Consider the following 17,866-nt stretch of genomic DNA (forward strand, 5'->3'; position numbering starts at 1 on the left):
GGGGGGTATGGCCACTGTTGTCTGACAGCCTGGCATTAATCTGGCCCACATGGAGCCAGATGTGAGGTTCCACAGCTGGGGAGGAGAGGAGAAATATCGCTCTGCTGTCTCTTTCCTTCTCTCTCGGCTCCTCTCAAAATATTGCTCCCCTGTTTCTCTGAATTGGCGCATGCTCTTTTTCAACCTCCCATTTTTCACCCCACGATCCTTTGTTAAACAAAGACCGAGAGGACCATCAGGCACAACCTGTCATTCTCTGAAGGATGTAACTGAATCCTTAGAGAGATGACAGAGAGCGTTAGTTAAAGATGAATGCCAAACTCGCATGGTCTGTACCCTCTTGGAGAATATCAAGGGAGAAATTAAACAAACCACGTGTCAGGCCTCCAGCAGAAGGCATATAAAAGCCAAGCATACAGTGATTTAATGGGATCGCCACATAAATATAACAGGACTTTTTAGCTGGAACCACATGAAGACCGTTGATTTTATGTGCTTGATTGCATGTAGATTTCCATGCAAACTGCAAGTGTGTTATTGCAAGTTGAGCACCATGATACCATGAGTAAATAAGAGTTGAGGTTTATGGAGAATGTCGTTCCCTGTGTTCACAAACTTGCTGATTGCTGGGAAAGTGTTTTAAAAAGCACCCGAGAGCTGGGCATTAAACTTCATTTTAAATCTTTTAAACAAATTGACAACGAGAACTGAGGTGTGCACGGTAAGTGCCTGATTTATCATCAGTATGCAATTAAACCCGTGCATGTGCATCATATATTTTCTCTTTCTATTTTAGTTCTGAAAAACACTTGCCCTTTAAATCTTTAGTAGCTAAGCAAATTTATGATCACAAATGGCATATCTACCTTCAACTACAGCTTTTAAAACCTTAATTTAGTCTGTTTTATTGCATTTGATGGTGCACTCATGAATTTATATACACTGGTCTTGTTCTGACAGACTTTATGTTTAAAGGGAATATTATTAGACTTAGAGGGAATTACTCATTTGGGGAGTTTTAAGGGCATTTGGGAATAATAAGTTTATTTATAGTTTGTTAACTAGCCACACAAATATATTTACACCTGCTTCAGTTTATTTTTAGGTGATGTAATACTTCCTGAACATTAGCACAAGGCTGTGTTGAGTTGCTCTACAGGCTGCATGAAGGCACATGGCTTCAGAGGCTGACAGGTAATTGGAAATGCATGTTTTATAAAAGCGGGAGAAATGGACATCTGTTTGGGATTTTCTGCTGGCTTCTTGTTGAACAGATCCAGAGGCGTGCAGAAGTGCTAAAAGGACCTAACTAACCTCAGCCGGACAGTCTTTCACCACACAACCATAATTTCTACTGTTTCCGTGATTCCTCTTTTGTGAAACAGGAAACCCAGCCATGCATCTGAGAAACAAAATGGCCACCAGAGCAGCGAGTGGAATGATGGCTACGTATTTTCATAAAGACAGTGTTGAGATTGTGCATGCTGGCTAACCGTGACATCTGCTGCCCAGCTGTTCCACCTGCAGTCACTGTCCGTTCAGTCGCAGGTGAACTGCAAATGCATGGCTGCACCACAGCAGCACAATAACATGTGCGGGTCAAATGGAGGATGAGTCTATTATTTATTATTCTTTGATGAAGGAATCTGTGTAGGATGATATTTGAGTTAGTCTTCTCAAACGAAATGGTAGGCCTACAAAAATACCATGATTATAGCAAATATGCTAAATAAATACCACCAAATCAGAGGTGAAATCCTAAACATGAACAGGTTATAACCCACCATTATCACTGACTACGGTGACCACTAAATGCACTATGTCTGTAATCTACTTCTTTACAAACCCGCAATTTAAAGATTGACTCTACAGTACACATTTTTCATATGAATGCATCCGCAGTTTTTGTGGTCAGCTATGCTTATTACCATGAATTACCTATCGGTATGATGTGGTTTTTGAAGACTGACTATTTCTTCTGTGTCTCTGTGTTGCAATTCAGGCCAAAGCAATAACATTCCCCCCTTGAATTTTTGACTATTGTGCTATTATAGATCAAGAGTGTTCAAAGAGCTATGGGGTTTCATTATAGGGAACAAAATGCACAATACAAATTAAATAAATAAGACAGAGGGAAAATAATAGGAAGGCAAACAGACTGTGGTTAGATCTTCATGGCAAACGAAAGACAGCTCTCTAAAAATACTGAGAGCCTGGAGTCATGGTGAGGTGGCCTGCTAAAGCAAACAAACTCAGGCAGAGGCTGTAGTACCTCGGGCTAAGAGTGGAGGAAACCCCCAGTGGAAGTGTTGGTGGGGGCACAAAAGCCGAGTAGAGAATCTGGGGGTTGATATTTTTGGGGATGGGGTATTGGAGGGGAGGTGGATGGGATCTCTCCATCCATCTATCTGCGCTGTCCGCCCAGCTGTGCAAACACACACAGTGGGCTTTGGTGGGGAAGGAAAGGCTGGCCAATAAGCCTGAGACATGGAGGGAATGCACTGACCCACAACATTACTTTCTCTCTCTGGTTCCTCATAACTCCATTCCTTAGTCTCTAGAGATCCAGGTTACTCCAGAACTGTTACCAAAAAAAATGTCCACACCTCTGCCTCCCTCTTTCGCATCTCTCTCACCATCTTCCCACTCCTTCAGTTCTCACACTCCTTTTCCCTATTCGGCCATAATTCCTCCTTCCTTTCACTTTTCTCTCGCTCTCGCCTAATATTCCACCATCATACCTCTCTCACAGGGCTACAGCAAACCTCTCTGGCTCTGGAGGATCTCTGTACTGAGTACTGTATCTCTCTGCCTTAAAGCCATAACTCATCAGTCATGTGGGTTTTGTTCGTGAGCAGACGGCTGTGTGTAAAACAGAGACATTTCGGCTTTATGCGTGCTTTATGTTCCCCTTTGAAAAACACCATAGAAAAAACACTAGGTGGATGGGATCAGATATTGGACGGGTTTATTTTTCTTTGGCAAATGAAAGGTCTGTGACTCATTCCTGTGTTAGAGCCATTTACCACCTCATTAGAATTAAACAAACGCCCCCGCCACCTCCACCACCAAACACACACCCACATAGCATGGAAAAAAGTCACAGCATAGACCATATCTGCAGTGCTTCATTGCTATATTTAAGATCTTTTCATATTTTGGCAGCTGTCGCTTCTACTGCACTACACTTTGATGGGGAAAAGCTATTTATTATACGACTACACCCTATTTACAGCATACAGTGACATTACAATTGTAGGGACGTTTAAATTATAAACGTCCTCTCATTGAAATTGACATCTAGTTTTGGATGTCTTTCATATTTTATATATAAATAGCTATAAAAATGTATGCCTTGAGACTGAGCTGGTGAGTTGAGTTGATAATTTAACCCCTAACACTGCATTTCAAAGCCATCTTGGAAAGGTTCTAGTGCTCTATAAGTATTCAGGAACATTTGGCACAGTTTGTCAGAAGGAGACAGACTACACCCTCAGTGTTTATTGGCCTTTTGGATGCCCAGACTGAAAGTTCAGTCTGATGGAGAGACCATCACTTCAAAGAAAGAGACACAGTCATAACTCAGGACATTATTGGCATACCTTTACTGGTAATGTAAACTGAGCTTTGTACCAGCCTTCCAGTGATATGTTTGCAGTATGCACTCTCATATTTGCCATTAAAAGACATTTTACACTGTATGAGATGTATTAGAAATCCCACATACAATGGGTTTGGTGGAATTTAAGTGGAGTTTCTTAGCACCAGTGTCTTCTCTTTATAACTACATTCTCGCAGCTGTTAATAAAATATTTGCTCAGAGGAGAAACCCTGGTCTTTGTAGCACCCAGGCCCCGGAAATAGGAGAAAAAAAAAAAACAAATGACGTGGACAACCAAAAGCCAGCTAATCAGGACATGGAGGCATCACTACCTGCCTCCCCCTTTGCACTAGTATTCACACATTTGAACATGTCTTTGAAGGGAACACTACACAGATAGGATGAATGTATGTATTGTGTTTACATTTTGTGTTTCAGAAGAACTTCTATCAGCTTATCTCCAATAATATCACTGATTACATCCTTAACACCACATTCTCTGAGTCTGCTGGTGATTTGTTTATAAATGTCCTGCATCATCCTGTTCTGACTGTGCCATTTATCTGATGAAGCATTTAGTACTCAGTACGCCTTCATTTTTGAATCACTTCAATTTCCAGACTTTTTTTCCTGATTAGGTTCTTCGTTATTGGCTTATTGTTCTCTTGGCATTTCATTGTGTTAATATTTTAACGGTATCAGCACATTATAGAATAAATACAAAACACTATATTGGCTACTTCGTACACATGACCTCCCAAAGCAGAGAAAATAGAGATGACATTCAAATGTAGCCTAAATAAAAACATTTCTGATTTCCATGTCATTTTGGTAAATATTTGAATATATCATAAAATAGAGATTTTGGCAGAAATACAAGGTTTAGCTTTGCGATCATTTCTTCCAACATGTTTGATCAATATTTTAGTTTTTTTTTTTTTTTTTTATGAAAGTAAGAAATAAGAGGCCCTTTCTCTCATGTAAACTCTGAATAAACAGTGTTTCACCTATAGAAAGTGTACAGCGAGTGTAATAGGAGGCCTAAATGTTTTAGCACAAACTTTGAAAGGACATAATGGTTGTGCCTGGGGGACGTGTTGAAGCCCACCCACTCCATCCTTCACTGCACCAGCGAGGGCACAGGAAATTCCAGCACAGTGCTGAGAAGTAGCATGAGCCTCAGGGCTGTTGAGTCTCTCAGAGATCTACACTGTGTACATTTATCTTCTGTATTATACAGTCTATTGCACAACTATGTGCAGAATATAAAGCAAAATACACTGTATTCTCACTTCAAGACACATGTATTTGAAAAGGTGGGTGTGCGATCTGTTTTTCAGAACTCCAGCACACAATCCCAATTCGAAAAAAGTTGGGATGCTGTGTAGAATGTAAATGAATGTAAATAAAAACAGAATGCAATGATTTGCAAATCTCAAAAAAAACCTTTATGTGACCTAAAACATCATCAGATTTTCACAAGTCCTAAAAGTAGATAAATAGAACCCAATTTAAAAAAAAAAAATAAACAAAAATATTATACTTGGTCACTTATTTAGTGGAAAATGATCCTATATTACATATCTGTGAGTGGCAAAAGTAGGTGAACCATTGCTTTCAGTATCCAGTGTGACCCCCTTGTGTAGCAATAACTGCAACTAAACGTTTCTGGTAAGTGTTGATCAGTCCTGCACATCGGCTTGGAGGAATTTTAGCCCGTTCCTCAGTACAGAACAGCTTCAACTCTGGCATGTTGGTGGGTTTCCTCACATTACTTCCACAACATTACTATTGGATTAAGGTCAGGACATTGACTTGGTCATTCCAGAACATTAACTTTATTATTTTATAACCATTCTTTGGTAGAACAACTTGTTTTCTTAGGGTCATTGTGTTGCGTCATGCCCCACTTTCTCTTGAGATGCAGATTATGAACAAATGTCCTGATATTTTAGTATGTTAGAGGGGCACTTTATTTGCATAGAAGTTACCCTGTGTTCCTTTGTGACGTCATGGACTATTACATGTCTTGCTCTTGGATCTTTGCTGGTCAACCACTCCTGGGGACCCACAATGGTCTCGAATTTCCTTAATTTGTACACAATCTGTCTGACTGTAGATTGGTGGCATCCAAACTCTTTAGAGATGGTTTTGTAACCTTTTCCAACCTTTTTCTGAGGTCCTCTGAAATCTCCTTTGTTAATGCCATGATACATTTCCACAAACGTGTTGTGAAGATCAGACTTTAATAAATCCCTGTTCTTTAAATAAAACAGGGTCCTCACTCACACATTATTGTCATCCCATTGATTGAAAACACCTGACTCTAATTTCACCTTCAAATTAACTGATAATCCTAGAGGTTCACATGCCACTCACAGATATGTAATATTGGATCATTTTCCTCAATAAATAAATGACAAAATATAATTTTTTTGTCTCATTTGTTTAATTGGGATATTTTTGTCTACCTATTAGGACTGAACATCTGATTACGTCTTATGTCATATTTATGCAGATATATAGGAAATTCTAAAGGGTTCACAAACTTTCAAGCACCACTGTAGCTGCTATGAAATAAGATATAATAGGTTCTGGCTTGTTTTGTGCATGTTCCACAACATTAAACATAATAAATAAATCAATCAATAAAAAATTCTTAGCAGCTGTAAATTGCTGTTGTAAGAAGAATAAGAAGAAATAACACTTACTAGGACATACAGTGCCCTCCACTAATATTGCACCCTTGGAAAATATGAGCAAAGAAGGCTGTGAAATATTTTTTATTGTTCATTGTTTGTGAAAATTCACAAAAATACTCTGCTCTCATGGGTATCAAACAATTGCAAAACAAAACACAGGTTTATGGGGGGAAAAAACTTTTTTAAATATATGTGTGCCCCAATTATTGGCACCCCTATGAATTCATATGAGAAAAATATATTTGACATATATTCCCATTGATATTGTAATATTTTTTTAGTACACCTGGATGGAAATTGTTCAACCATAAGTTCCTGTTTCACAGAGGTATAAATATGAGGTAACACAATTCCCTTAGTCATTCATAACAATGGGTAAGACCAAGGAATATAGCTGTGATGTGCAGCTAAAAGGTTGTTGAGCTTCACAAAATGGGAAGTGGCTAGGTGCCAATATTAGTGGAGGGCACTGTACTAACTCTGCTTTGTGATACACCATCACACCATCTTATCATTAATAATTTTCCTATAACAACATGCCTCCAAGGGTTTTATTACTTACTTAAAACACTGAACAGATAAGTCCCATCATACAGTTATGCTACATAAATACCAATTTTGACAGTGGAACCCTACTTGATGTTCACCACAACCTCACAGCATGGCCGCCTTGGACTTCATTTCCCATCCAGCCTCACAGACTACAGCTAGATCACATGACCTGCCTTTCTGATTACACTCACCTGTTTTGTGTTTCCCCTGGATTTGTGCCCCTATTTAAGTCCTGAGAGTTCTTTGTTTCATTCCAAAGCTTCTGTTATTATTACTGCTTGTTGTAGGTGCCTACCTGATTCTTATCATTATCTCTTTTATTGTCTTTTTAATCTTCTTGTGAGGGCACTTTGAGCCTCATGTAATGGATAAAGCTGTTATACAAATAAATAAAAAAAACATTGTTCTGGATGTACAGCTCATTAACACTTACTGCTTTGTAAGCAGACCATAAAATAACTGCAAAGTGATTGTATCACGGACACACCATACTCACTGAAGAACTAAGTTAGAAAGAGAGAGGGGTGAGAACAGTAGGATGCTGGGAGACCATAAAGCACCCAGTGAGAGGGAGGTCGAGATATTTTATTTCTGATTTATCTGGGCTGAGAGGGAAGTCTACTGGCGGCACAATGCATACAATCCAGAGGAAGTGGTTATGAAGAAAGTAAAACAGTAAAATGGCACCAGTACAGAAGTTTTAGATTCAGCCTGAGACTTCAATACCTGCAGCTCTGCTTACGTATTATATCTACACAATCTGGAGACATTCATGAGTCTTGTCTTAAAATTGCAGAGATTTACTTTTAAATATAACTAAGGGGTCAAAATAAGAAAATAGAACTTATTAAAAACCTTAAAATCCAGGTTTATAAGTCATAATAATTCAGTTATTCATCATCTTAGTCCTTAACCACTCTCTTGAAAATAGGCCTGTTAGGTCTACAACCCTTTGGTTTGTCCCTGTGGGAGAATCATTAAAGGGTCATGTAGAACCCTATAACAGCATGTTTTCACTTAAGAAAGGGGTCCAAGAAGAACCTTTTTAAGGCTTCCTTATTCATATTCTTAGAATATGAATGTAAATTGAAGTTCAAAGAAAATGTTTGTAGCTACAGGAACCAATAGGACCTGAGTTAAAGAGTTTAAGAGTTCATCATGACACTTCTTGCTGTACTTAAAGCACTTTTGTCTATACTGTTACTGCAAAACTACAACAAAATAGTTTTGAATGGTAAATAAGGGAAAATGTACAATTCATTCATTCATTCATTCATTCATCTTCATTAACCACTTTATGCTGGTCATGCTCATGGTGGATCTGGTGTCTATCCTGGGAGCACTGGGCATGAGGCCAGAATACACCTTGGATGGCATGCCAATACTCACACACACTCATTCTCACCTAGGAATAATTTAAAGTCACCAGTCCACCTACTGGATTGTTTTTGGGAGGTGGGAAGAAAATGAAGAACCCATAGGAAACCCATGCAGATATCAAAAGAACATCAGAAACTCAACACAGTCAGTAAACCCATGCAGATATCAAAAGAACAACAGAAACTCAACACAGTCAGTAAACCCATGCAGATATCAAAAGAACATCACAAACTCAACACAGTCAGTAAACCCATGCAGATATCAAAAGAACATCACAAACTCAACACAGTCAGTAAACCCATGCAGATATCAAAAGAACATCACAAACTCAACACAGTCAGTAAACCCATGCAGATATCAAAAGAACATCACAAACTCAACACAGTCAGTAAACCCATGCAGATATCAAAAGAACATCAGAAACTCAACATAGTCAGTAATCCCATGCAGATATCAAAAGAACATCAGAAACTCAACACAGTCAGTAACCTGAACTCAGATTCAAACTGGGGACCCTGGAACTCTGAGACATTTATGCTATTCGTTGCACCACCACAGCTCTCAGAAAATTTATTTATTTATTTATTACAAGTTGTAAACAACCCAAAAGGCAAAATCAAGAGAATAATTTTAAGAAGTCCTTCCATGACTCTCTTGGTCATAATCTAGACCAGATTTAAATCAGTCAGTTTATGGTATGTATATGTTCGAGTTACACAGTTACTATATGTCGTGAAAACATGCTGGAAGGTGGGCTTTCTGGCCATCCATATATTATAACTGAGACAATCCAGAAGATGCTCACAGAATACCAAAGAGTTTGGAGACAGTTATAAGGCAAAGAGTGGGCACAAGTTATTAGATAATATTTATTTCACAATCAGAATGAGGAAGGCAAAAATGGACTAATGGAATTATTTGAACTAATAATATTGTACAGTGCATCCACATCGCACTGTGCACTGTACATTATATATAGTTGAGATGACAATAAAGTTGAAAAATGTAACTTGTCAGAGTTGTTATTAGGTGCCATGCTTTGGTCTCACTCATTATGGAAATAATCCAATATTGACATAAAATAATGAAAATAAAACTTCATATGATCATTGGCGTCAATGAAGGATGGATCCCTGCTTCAGCCATAAGTTGTGGTCTTTGTGGATGTTTCTCATGTTCTCCTTGTGTCTTTGTGGGTTTCCTCCGAGTTCACTGGTTTCCTCCCACCTCTCAAAAACATGCCAGTAAGTGGACTGGTGACTCTAAATTGCCCCTGAGTGTGTGAGTTTGTGTGCATGGTGTTCTGTGATGCATTGGTTGCTATCCAAGATGTATCCCGCCTCATATCTAGTTTCCACGGGATAGACTCCAGATCCATGGCCACCTTGACTAGAATAAACTGATTACTGGAGATGAATAAATGAACGAATGAATGAATGAATGAATGAACAAATATATTAACCTACACTATTTGATATATTTTGTTTGGCTGTTGTTGAACATCTGTGAACACACTAAATGTCTTGCTATAGTTTAAATGTAGTATTTGTCTTCTTCATTTTCTTCTTAGTAAATGCATACATTTGCACTTGACTGTATTCTATATCTTTGGAGAAATAGCCTTATTTTTGCTGAAAGCAATCTTTGTGTGTTACTTGGTTAGGAAAGGTTTCAGTACAAGATTGTGAAATAGTGTCATTTGAATGCAAATATTTCTGCAGTTTGCCTAAACTGTATGAGATCTCCAAAAATGTCCATTTTCGCCTTCACAATGACTTCATTTTGGTCGTTCTTACACAACTTATGTTTTGGTTTTCACCCCACATCTCAGTCCACTGGGTATAGCAATGATTTTGAAACTTAGTTCTACAAAGGCCTGGAGCACTTGAGCCTGGTCTGCTCCCAGGCCCTATCTCTCTTTCTCGCTTCGGCTCACTTCACCTCGATCTCTGCTCCAAGACGTCAATTTGTTGTCGTTCTCAGCATTTTTGCTCATCTCAGCCATGATCTTTTCACTTTGGCCACAATTAGGGGCCTGTTTGTTTTGTATTCTGGTGAATCAAGTAATAGCCGTGTGTTTTTGTAAGACTTTATCCGCAGATCTTGCACAACAAAGTGAGAGGAAATGGTCCTCAAGTCAGATCGAGGGGCAGAAAAGAGGGAGGCAGAGGAAATAGACGGCTATATTACTATGCCGAGATCAGACTTATCTGAGGACCAGTTCCAAAGGCCTCAGGCCAAACGTGCTGGATTTGGCCAGAACTATGCTTTCAGCCTTCGCTCCTGCCTTCTTAAGGGACTGGAGTTTAATAACTCTAAGTTGTTTAATGTTCTTTTTTAAAAAACTGTGTTTCTGTGATTTGTAATTTAAATTTCATAACTTGACAAACCAATCCACATTTTTTGCTCCATCTCTTCCTACTTTCTACTAATTTGTGTATACTGGCAAAATACAGCACTGTACATTTGTAAATGTACAAAAAAGAGGTACAACAGTCAAATTTTAGACTTTCCTGAGTTTTGGAGGAATTCCACAAGTTTCTGCACCGACTGCAAATCCAGTCTCTGTGGACCAACAAAGTTTATAGTTTGTAGAGACACTGCGTAGTCAGCTCCAGAACTAATACAGAGAAATTGGTCTTAATGAAAGTGTAGATATTGTGTCAAAAATATTACTCAATTAATGATACCCCACTCAAGTTATATTATGTCCATTTGTAATGGATTCAAGTATTTAAAACTAAAAAGTCAGTTATTTTACATGAAATTCTATGCCAGGACAACACAGTCTCATGGTAATGTGGTAATGGAAATCTTAGGGGCGGAGCTCTTATTTTCTTACATTACCATTTCTCCTGACTTCCTTCATGCAAAATCTAACCACACTGCTCTCTCGTGTTTGATTTCATTTGATTACTGTTTTAAATACCGTTACACCGCATTGCAGTGGAATTATGGATGCTCCAAGTAAACAATTTTTTTTAACTGTAATTACATTAGATTAACCTTTATTATGTTGTTGATATGATGGTTTCTGTGAGGACTCTCCAGTGTCAGCGCTTAGTAACAGTCAGTAAGTTTTCTGCCATGTAAAAGTCTCCAGGGCAGAAGATTTCATACTTTGTGGTTTCTTGTCTCATATTAACTTCACCAGAGAGAAAAACAGAGAGTGGTGAGGGAACGACTAGCTGCTATAACATGAGTGATAACAGGAACTCACTTGTCTCATGGACATTCCTGAACAATAAGTGTTACCGCTGGCTAATTTCTGTGATATAAGAGGAATTTAAACACATTGTGACATGATGTTATTAAAAATTATTCACTTAGGGGTGGTTACTCCATTTTAGGTCAGTGGTAGTTCAATGGTTAAGACACTGAATATTGATTGTAAGGTTGTGAGTTCAAACCCCAGCACCGCCAACCTGCCACTGCTGGGCCTTTGAGCAAGGCCCTTAAACTTCAGCTGCTCATTATATAAAAATGAGATAAATGTAGGTAATTCTGGATATAAGCATCTGCCAAATGCTGTAAATGTAAACTCAAATGTTTCATTTCTTACTTCCTAAATAAATGCATAATAAACAGAATTGTGATCGGATTGATAGCCAAATGAGGAAAAATGAGTCATGACATTTCAAAATGAAAATTTTAAGATTAAAAAGTAGAAACATTGTAATGATGCTGGGTTAATTCAGTACTAATCCCCTAAAATGGTACTTACTATAAGTACTATTACTTGAGTACTTTCCACCTATGGTCAGTTCAGTTATTCCCCTCCATCCCTATTTACAAGTGGAAGAAAGACTCTTGATGGTGACAAGCATATGTAGTGCAGTTTGAATCTTGTCAAGACAATTTAATATGTCAGATGCCTCTGTTAGTATGCACAATGCCTGGTCTAAGGAAATCAGCAGTCCGCTATCAGTATAAGCATAAAGACTGCTTTCTAAATCGTTTGACCTTTTTAAAGGCTCATATAAAGCAGGATGTCATCTGCCTTACTGTATCTACAGTTTGCCTATTGGCACTGTAAACCCTAAATGCTTACTCTAAGTGAACCAGGTCATTGTTTCTTTGCTGCTCTTTTTCTTTTATTTTATTTCTTATTTAAAATCAATATTTACCCAGGAGCAGTCCCTGGGGCTCAGGATCTCAGGATTACCTCATATTCTCCTTGTCCAGCTGTGCTTTCTCAGCGTCTCCATGACAACGACAGGAATGTGCACATCATGTTTATCCTCCTGCCAAGAAAACAGACAAAGTCAGACAGACAAAGAAAAAGAGAGAAATTGCAAAGATACTCTTACCGTCCTTGGTCGAAGCCTGTGGAGAGTCAGTGGTCCAGAACAAATAGCTTTTTTTTTTTTCAATGAACACAACGTGAAGCTGATTTACTAATGGACTATTTTATTAAGAAGGAATAAAACACTTCAACATTTGCTGTTAGAGGAAAATAATCAACGACAGGGTGGTGTGATGCCATTAACACCTTGAAGTTGATTATTTTCAGCTAAACAGTAAGACAGCAAAGTGTTTAATTCTTCTTATACCACAGCTAGTTCCCAATGATTACAATCTTCAGTGTTAGTGAATGGCATGTCATACCGTTTAAAAATTTATACTTACATTTCTTGTTGAGGAACATCCACAAAACACGTCAGTTCCAGGTATCACTTACATTATAGCAGCTGTAAACAGTCCTAAAGACTTTCTTGTGCTAGAGACTCCTTCCATAGATGTTAAATACGGAAAGATTCAACATTTTGATTCGATTTTCTTTGTTAAATGACACAATTTTTCATTTGTTTATAGATTGTGTCTGCCATACAAGTCCCTGTGTATGTTGTTACTATAGAAACAATAATATATTCTAACAGGTGCCGACAGCTGCTCTTATAGAAAATTATTCAGCTTCTGACCAATCACAATCGAGAATTCCACATCATTGTGGTATAAGTACCATTTAATAAATATTTTTTCCTTGTTTGGCAAGGTGGTTGACCTGAATGTGTTCTTCAAGTCAATATCACAAGAAAACAGAAAAAAATAGCTTTCAATATCTCTCTCTCTCTCTCTCTCTCTCTCTCTCTGATTTAGAGACAGTTGCCTATTTGACGTCCTGTACAAAAGCCATCATGTCACACCTTTTTGATTAGTCATCATAAATATTCCCCAGACAGACTCTGTGTTATCAGCTAAGACCTGCGCAAAGACTTATTACAGCCAGAAGATGGAATGAGCTACTCTCTTAAATCACTACACACTCACTCTGTCCTGAGGTGCATGCACACCACACACACACACACACACACACACACACACACACACACACTCTCAGGAAACAGTACAGTGCATGACCAGGTCATCACTCCAACAGTGATCCATATTTCACAGTGTTTAAGATTACAGTGCCTGCCTGTCTGACCAACAAAGCCTTGCTCTGAAAGACCGACATATATATCCATATGTTGCCTACTCCATCATGGACTCCATCACGCATTCTGGATCGCTTTAGTGTGCAGTGATGCTCAGAGTACTTCTGGTTTGCACAATGTTAATAACTATATGCATTATTCATCTTAATATATTGACTTATTGTTTGGTTTTACATCTAAAATCATATGCAATCATTGTAATGCATTATTATTCAGTGTAACTGCAAGAAAACTAACAGGAAAAGCTAACAATGAGGAGGAAAATAGAACTTAAGTGGTTGCCTACCAATCTCGTGGCCTGGCTGTCAGATTTCAGTGTCTAGTGCTTTCATTGACTGCATATTTCATAGTATTAATGTGAATATCTCAATGAGGCAAATACCCTACAGTAAGAAATGTTGATTTTGTTCACATCAACCATTTTTCAGACTCTAGCAACTTTGAAGAAGGGTTTAAGCTCTGCCCACTTGGCACACTCATGTTATGTCAAAACATACCTGTGAAAGGATGTTTCCTACAATAAATATAAAGTTATGTGTCATTATCATATACAAATTAGGGGGGGTTTTTGTAAACCTTATGAAACACACACAATAGTGTGGGATTACATGAAATTACTTTTACTTTTTTCACTCAGATTTTTTCATGTGGATTTCTATCTATGTAACGTATTACAGAGGAATTTCTCAAATGTTGGTAACTGTTGAATACATAATAGGTTGTATACTGAAACTGGCATAAAAACAGACCAATGTTTATAGTAGTGCTTGGTATTTTCTCCATAAAAGGTAAATAAATTATATTCTTGAAAACGGTTCTGTGATATTTTGTCTCTGAAGAGAATGAAATATACATTTTGATCTTATATAATTTTATAATTTATATAATCTGTGCCTATTTAATTAGATGGTGCCTCGTTTGCTGCAGTAAAAAAAAAAGTTTAAAATTCCAACAAAAAATTATAAATTAACATATATATACATACACACACACACACACACACACACACACACACACACAACATATATAGTACAAGTGAATAGGGTATTCATATATATATATATATATATATATATATATATATATATATATATATATGTATATATATATATATATATATATATATATATATATATACATATATATATATTAGTGTGTGTGTGTGTGTGTGTGTGTGTGTGTGTGTGTGTGTGTGTATTCACTTGTACTAATAAGTTTAAGGAGTTCAAATACATAGAAAAGTAGAAATATGTTTGGAATTGAATTTTGATGTGACGAATTGCTGGAAGGCTAAATGTTTTCTTGGATGGCTTTGAAGTCATGGAAAAGGAATCCTGATAGTCCAGGAACTATTATCAGGCCAAAGATTACTGAAATTAATAACCGACGTGTAATGCCAGTTAATGAAACACTCTTTTTTTTATTTTTAAAAGACTAGGTAGATGATATTACATTTTAAAACTTTTTTTCAGAGACACCAGTGTTAGCTTTTCCATGGGAACGGGGAACTATTTGCACTAATTTGCAAAAGAAAGGCCACTCAAGTATAGTGACTGTTAGGGAATGTTATATTTGGTCACTAACATTGGCCATTTAAGTAGCAGAAGTCTCATTACTTAGCCTCAGAGTGCACTGGGAAACTGAGCAAACACGACTGAGTGACCCTTTGTCAAGAGGCTCTTCTCTTTAGGCCATCATTAAGGACTGCAGAGCACAACTGAGATCAAATGGAAGAATCGCTTAGCTATTGCAGGACTTCTGGACCTTTCTCTTTCTCTCTCACCCTTAAACTGGGCTTATATTGAATTTAAAGGCACCTGAAGACATGAAAATGGAGCTGAATGAGCAGACTTATTGAATCAGCAGGGATTGGGCCCTTTGGATTTTTGCCAAAACGGAACTGACCTCAATGCTCTGACAGGATTACTCCAAAAAAAAAAAAAAGGTGAATTACAGGCGTCATTGCATGGCGTCCACGCGTCCCGGACCATCGGCCGGCATATCACATTAAGATTACTAGCACTGATTCACTTATAAGGAGTCCTTAATCCGCTGATATAAAAGGCGCTTAAATCAGAAGTCGACATGTAGCCCTTTCACAGGAATATTCTGAGCCATGGACACGCAGAGGCCTTTCCTCGAGCCGACCATGTTTAACTTCGTCAGCGATATGGATTGCGAAGTGCCTCCGGGTTCCGTCTTTGAAGATGCGGAAGGCCTGGACACTTACCACATGGACTACGACGGAGCACGCGAGGACCTCACCTCCGCCATTAACGGGTTTGACTGCACAGGTGCGCGCGCAGGTGAGAGCGGCGCCCGGAGGGCGCCGAAGCGGAAGCGCGTGATCACGGGCGTGCAGCGGCGAGCCGCCAACATCCGCGAGCGCAGGAGGATGTTTAGCCTCAACGAGGCTTTCGATGAACTCCGGAGGAAAGTGCCGACCTTCGCCTACGAGAAGAGGCTGTCGAGGATCGAAACGCTGCGCCTGGCCATCGTGTACATCTCCTTCATGACGGAATTATTGGAAAAATGAAATAAAAGAAATAGACGGGACCTTTTACATAATAATAATAATAATAATAATAATAATAATAATAATAATAATAATAATAATAACAATAATACATTATTTATCAGCGTCTCAGACATGACACAACACTGTACATAAACATACAGCCTATATATAAGAACACATACAATAACATAAACACTGCATGTATATATGGAAAACAATAAATAAACAATATCAAGAATAAATAATAAATCTAAAATTATATACAAATTTATAAAAGTAGAAACATCAACAACAACAACAACAACAATAATAATAATAATAATAATAATAATATGGTCGTTCCAATACCAGCAAAAACATTTTTGGAGAAAACATCAGCTATCGGATCCTGTAACACCTATTAATAATTTTGGAACTGTAAATGTTATATATGATATGACATAGAGATATTTGACTGTTTTTTCTTTTGTTAGGGTTGATTTTATTATATTTATACTTTATACCTTCATAGACTTAATATATTTGCCATGTAGGTGATTTTTGTGTGAAAGAGTTGAACTGTGAACTGCTTATGTTTAAAAAAAAAATTACGCATATAGTAGGTTTTAAAGGAACTAATAAAGGATGGGTATTGTTATCAGCTGATACTCAAGGTTTCAGTATCACCATCGGCAAATATAAGTGGTATCATGCCATCTCTACAAAATGATAAAAATTTTAGAATTTAAAAATTTTCTGCGATATTCATGGATTGTCTAGTTATACATTCCAGTAATCAAATTCCTGGACTAATGGTAATCCTTTCACCTTATCACTTTAGATTAATATTATTATTATTATTATTATTACTACTACTACTTGCTGGGACAAGTCTAATAGCTAACGACTGAGATATTTGCATTAGGATAACGTGGAAACTCAACGTTCTGTATATTAATGTATATATTGGTGTATAATTGATGCATATAGCTGAACATGTGTTTGATGCTCAGGTGTGTCAGGCCTGTTTCAGAACCATGGACAGAGCTCAGGTAGACCCACCTGCAGCTCAGAGCTCCACACTCTGCTGTGATGTTCAGTAGTGCCTTTATGTTGTTTGCATTTTTGGAACTTCACAGGTCCTATGGCTAACTTTAGATCAGAGGGCGGGAACCTGTTCAGCTGGCAGAGCCATAAAAGTCCCCAAAAAAAGTTATGATCTTTTTTATTTAAAGAGCCAGAGATAAGTTAACGTTTCTTATGTTTATATATATATATATATATATATATATATATATATATATATATATATATATATATATATATTCTTTTATTATAGTTATTATCTTTACTATTATTGCATAATTATAAAAAGTGGTAATGTAATAAGGCCATTTGACGTTTTGCGTGATGACGTCGTTTAACCAATCATGATAGTTTCATCAAATGGTAAATCAATACAAGATGAAATACTTAGCGTAAATAAGAGTAAACTGAACACTACTTACTATTAATGTGACTTCCAAATATGCAAATTCGTCTGTTTGTTCGGACTGGAATGAACGATGCTCGTCGAATTGTTTTTTTTCATTTAGCTATTTCACCTTTGTTAAAAAAAAAAAAAACACAGTCTGGTGCATGCATGACAAACAGGAATCGATTAATCATGTAATATTTTGAAATATGTAATGTGTAG

At 37.5% G+C, this 17,866-nt stretch overlaps 1 protein-coding gene across 1 annotated transcript; it reads left to right on the plus strand.

The window, feature by feature from the left end:
• The first annotated feature begins 15,747 nt into the window (after positions 1-15,747).
• Positions 15,748-16,209, plus strand: LOC128600807 (fer3-like protein). Its single transcript, XM_053613505.1, has one exon. It carries the CDS (start codon positions 15,790-15,792, stop codon positions 16,207-16,209), a length of 420 nt encoding a protein of 139 aa, XP_053469480.1. The 5' UTR covers positions 15,748-15,789.
• Positions 16,210-17,866: the final 1,657 nt, after the last annotated feature.

Source organism: Ictalurus furcatus, chromosome 24 (assembly GCF_023375685.1).
Source record: "Ictalurus furcatus strain D&B chromosome 24, Billie_1.0, whole genome shotgun sequence".
In the NCBI taxonomy this organism is placed as follows: domain Eukaryota; kingdom Metazoa; phylum Chordata; class Actinopteri; order Siluriformes; family Ictaluridae; genus Ictalurus; species Ictalurus furcatus.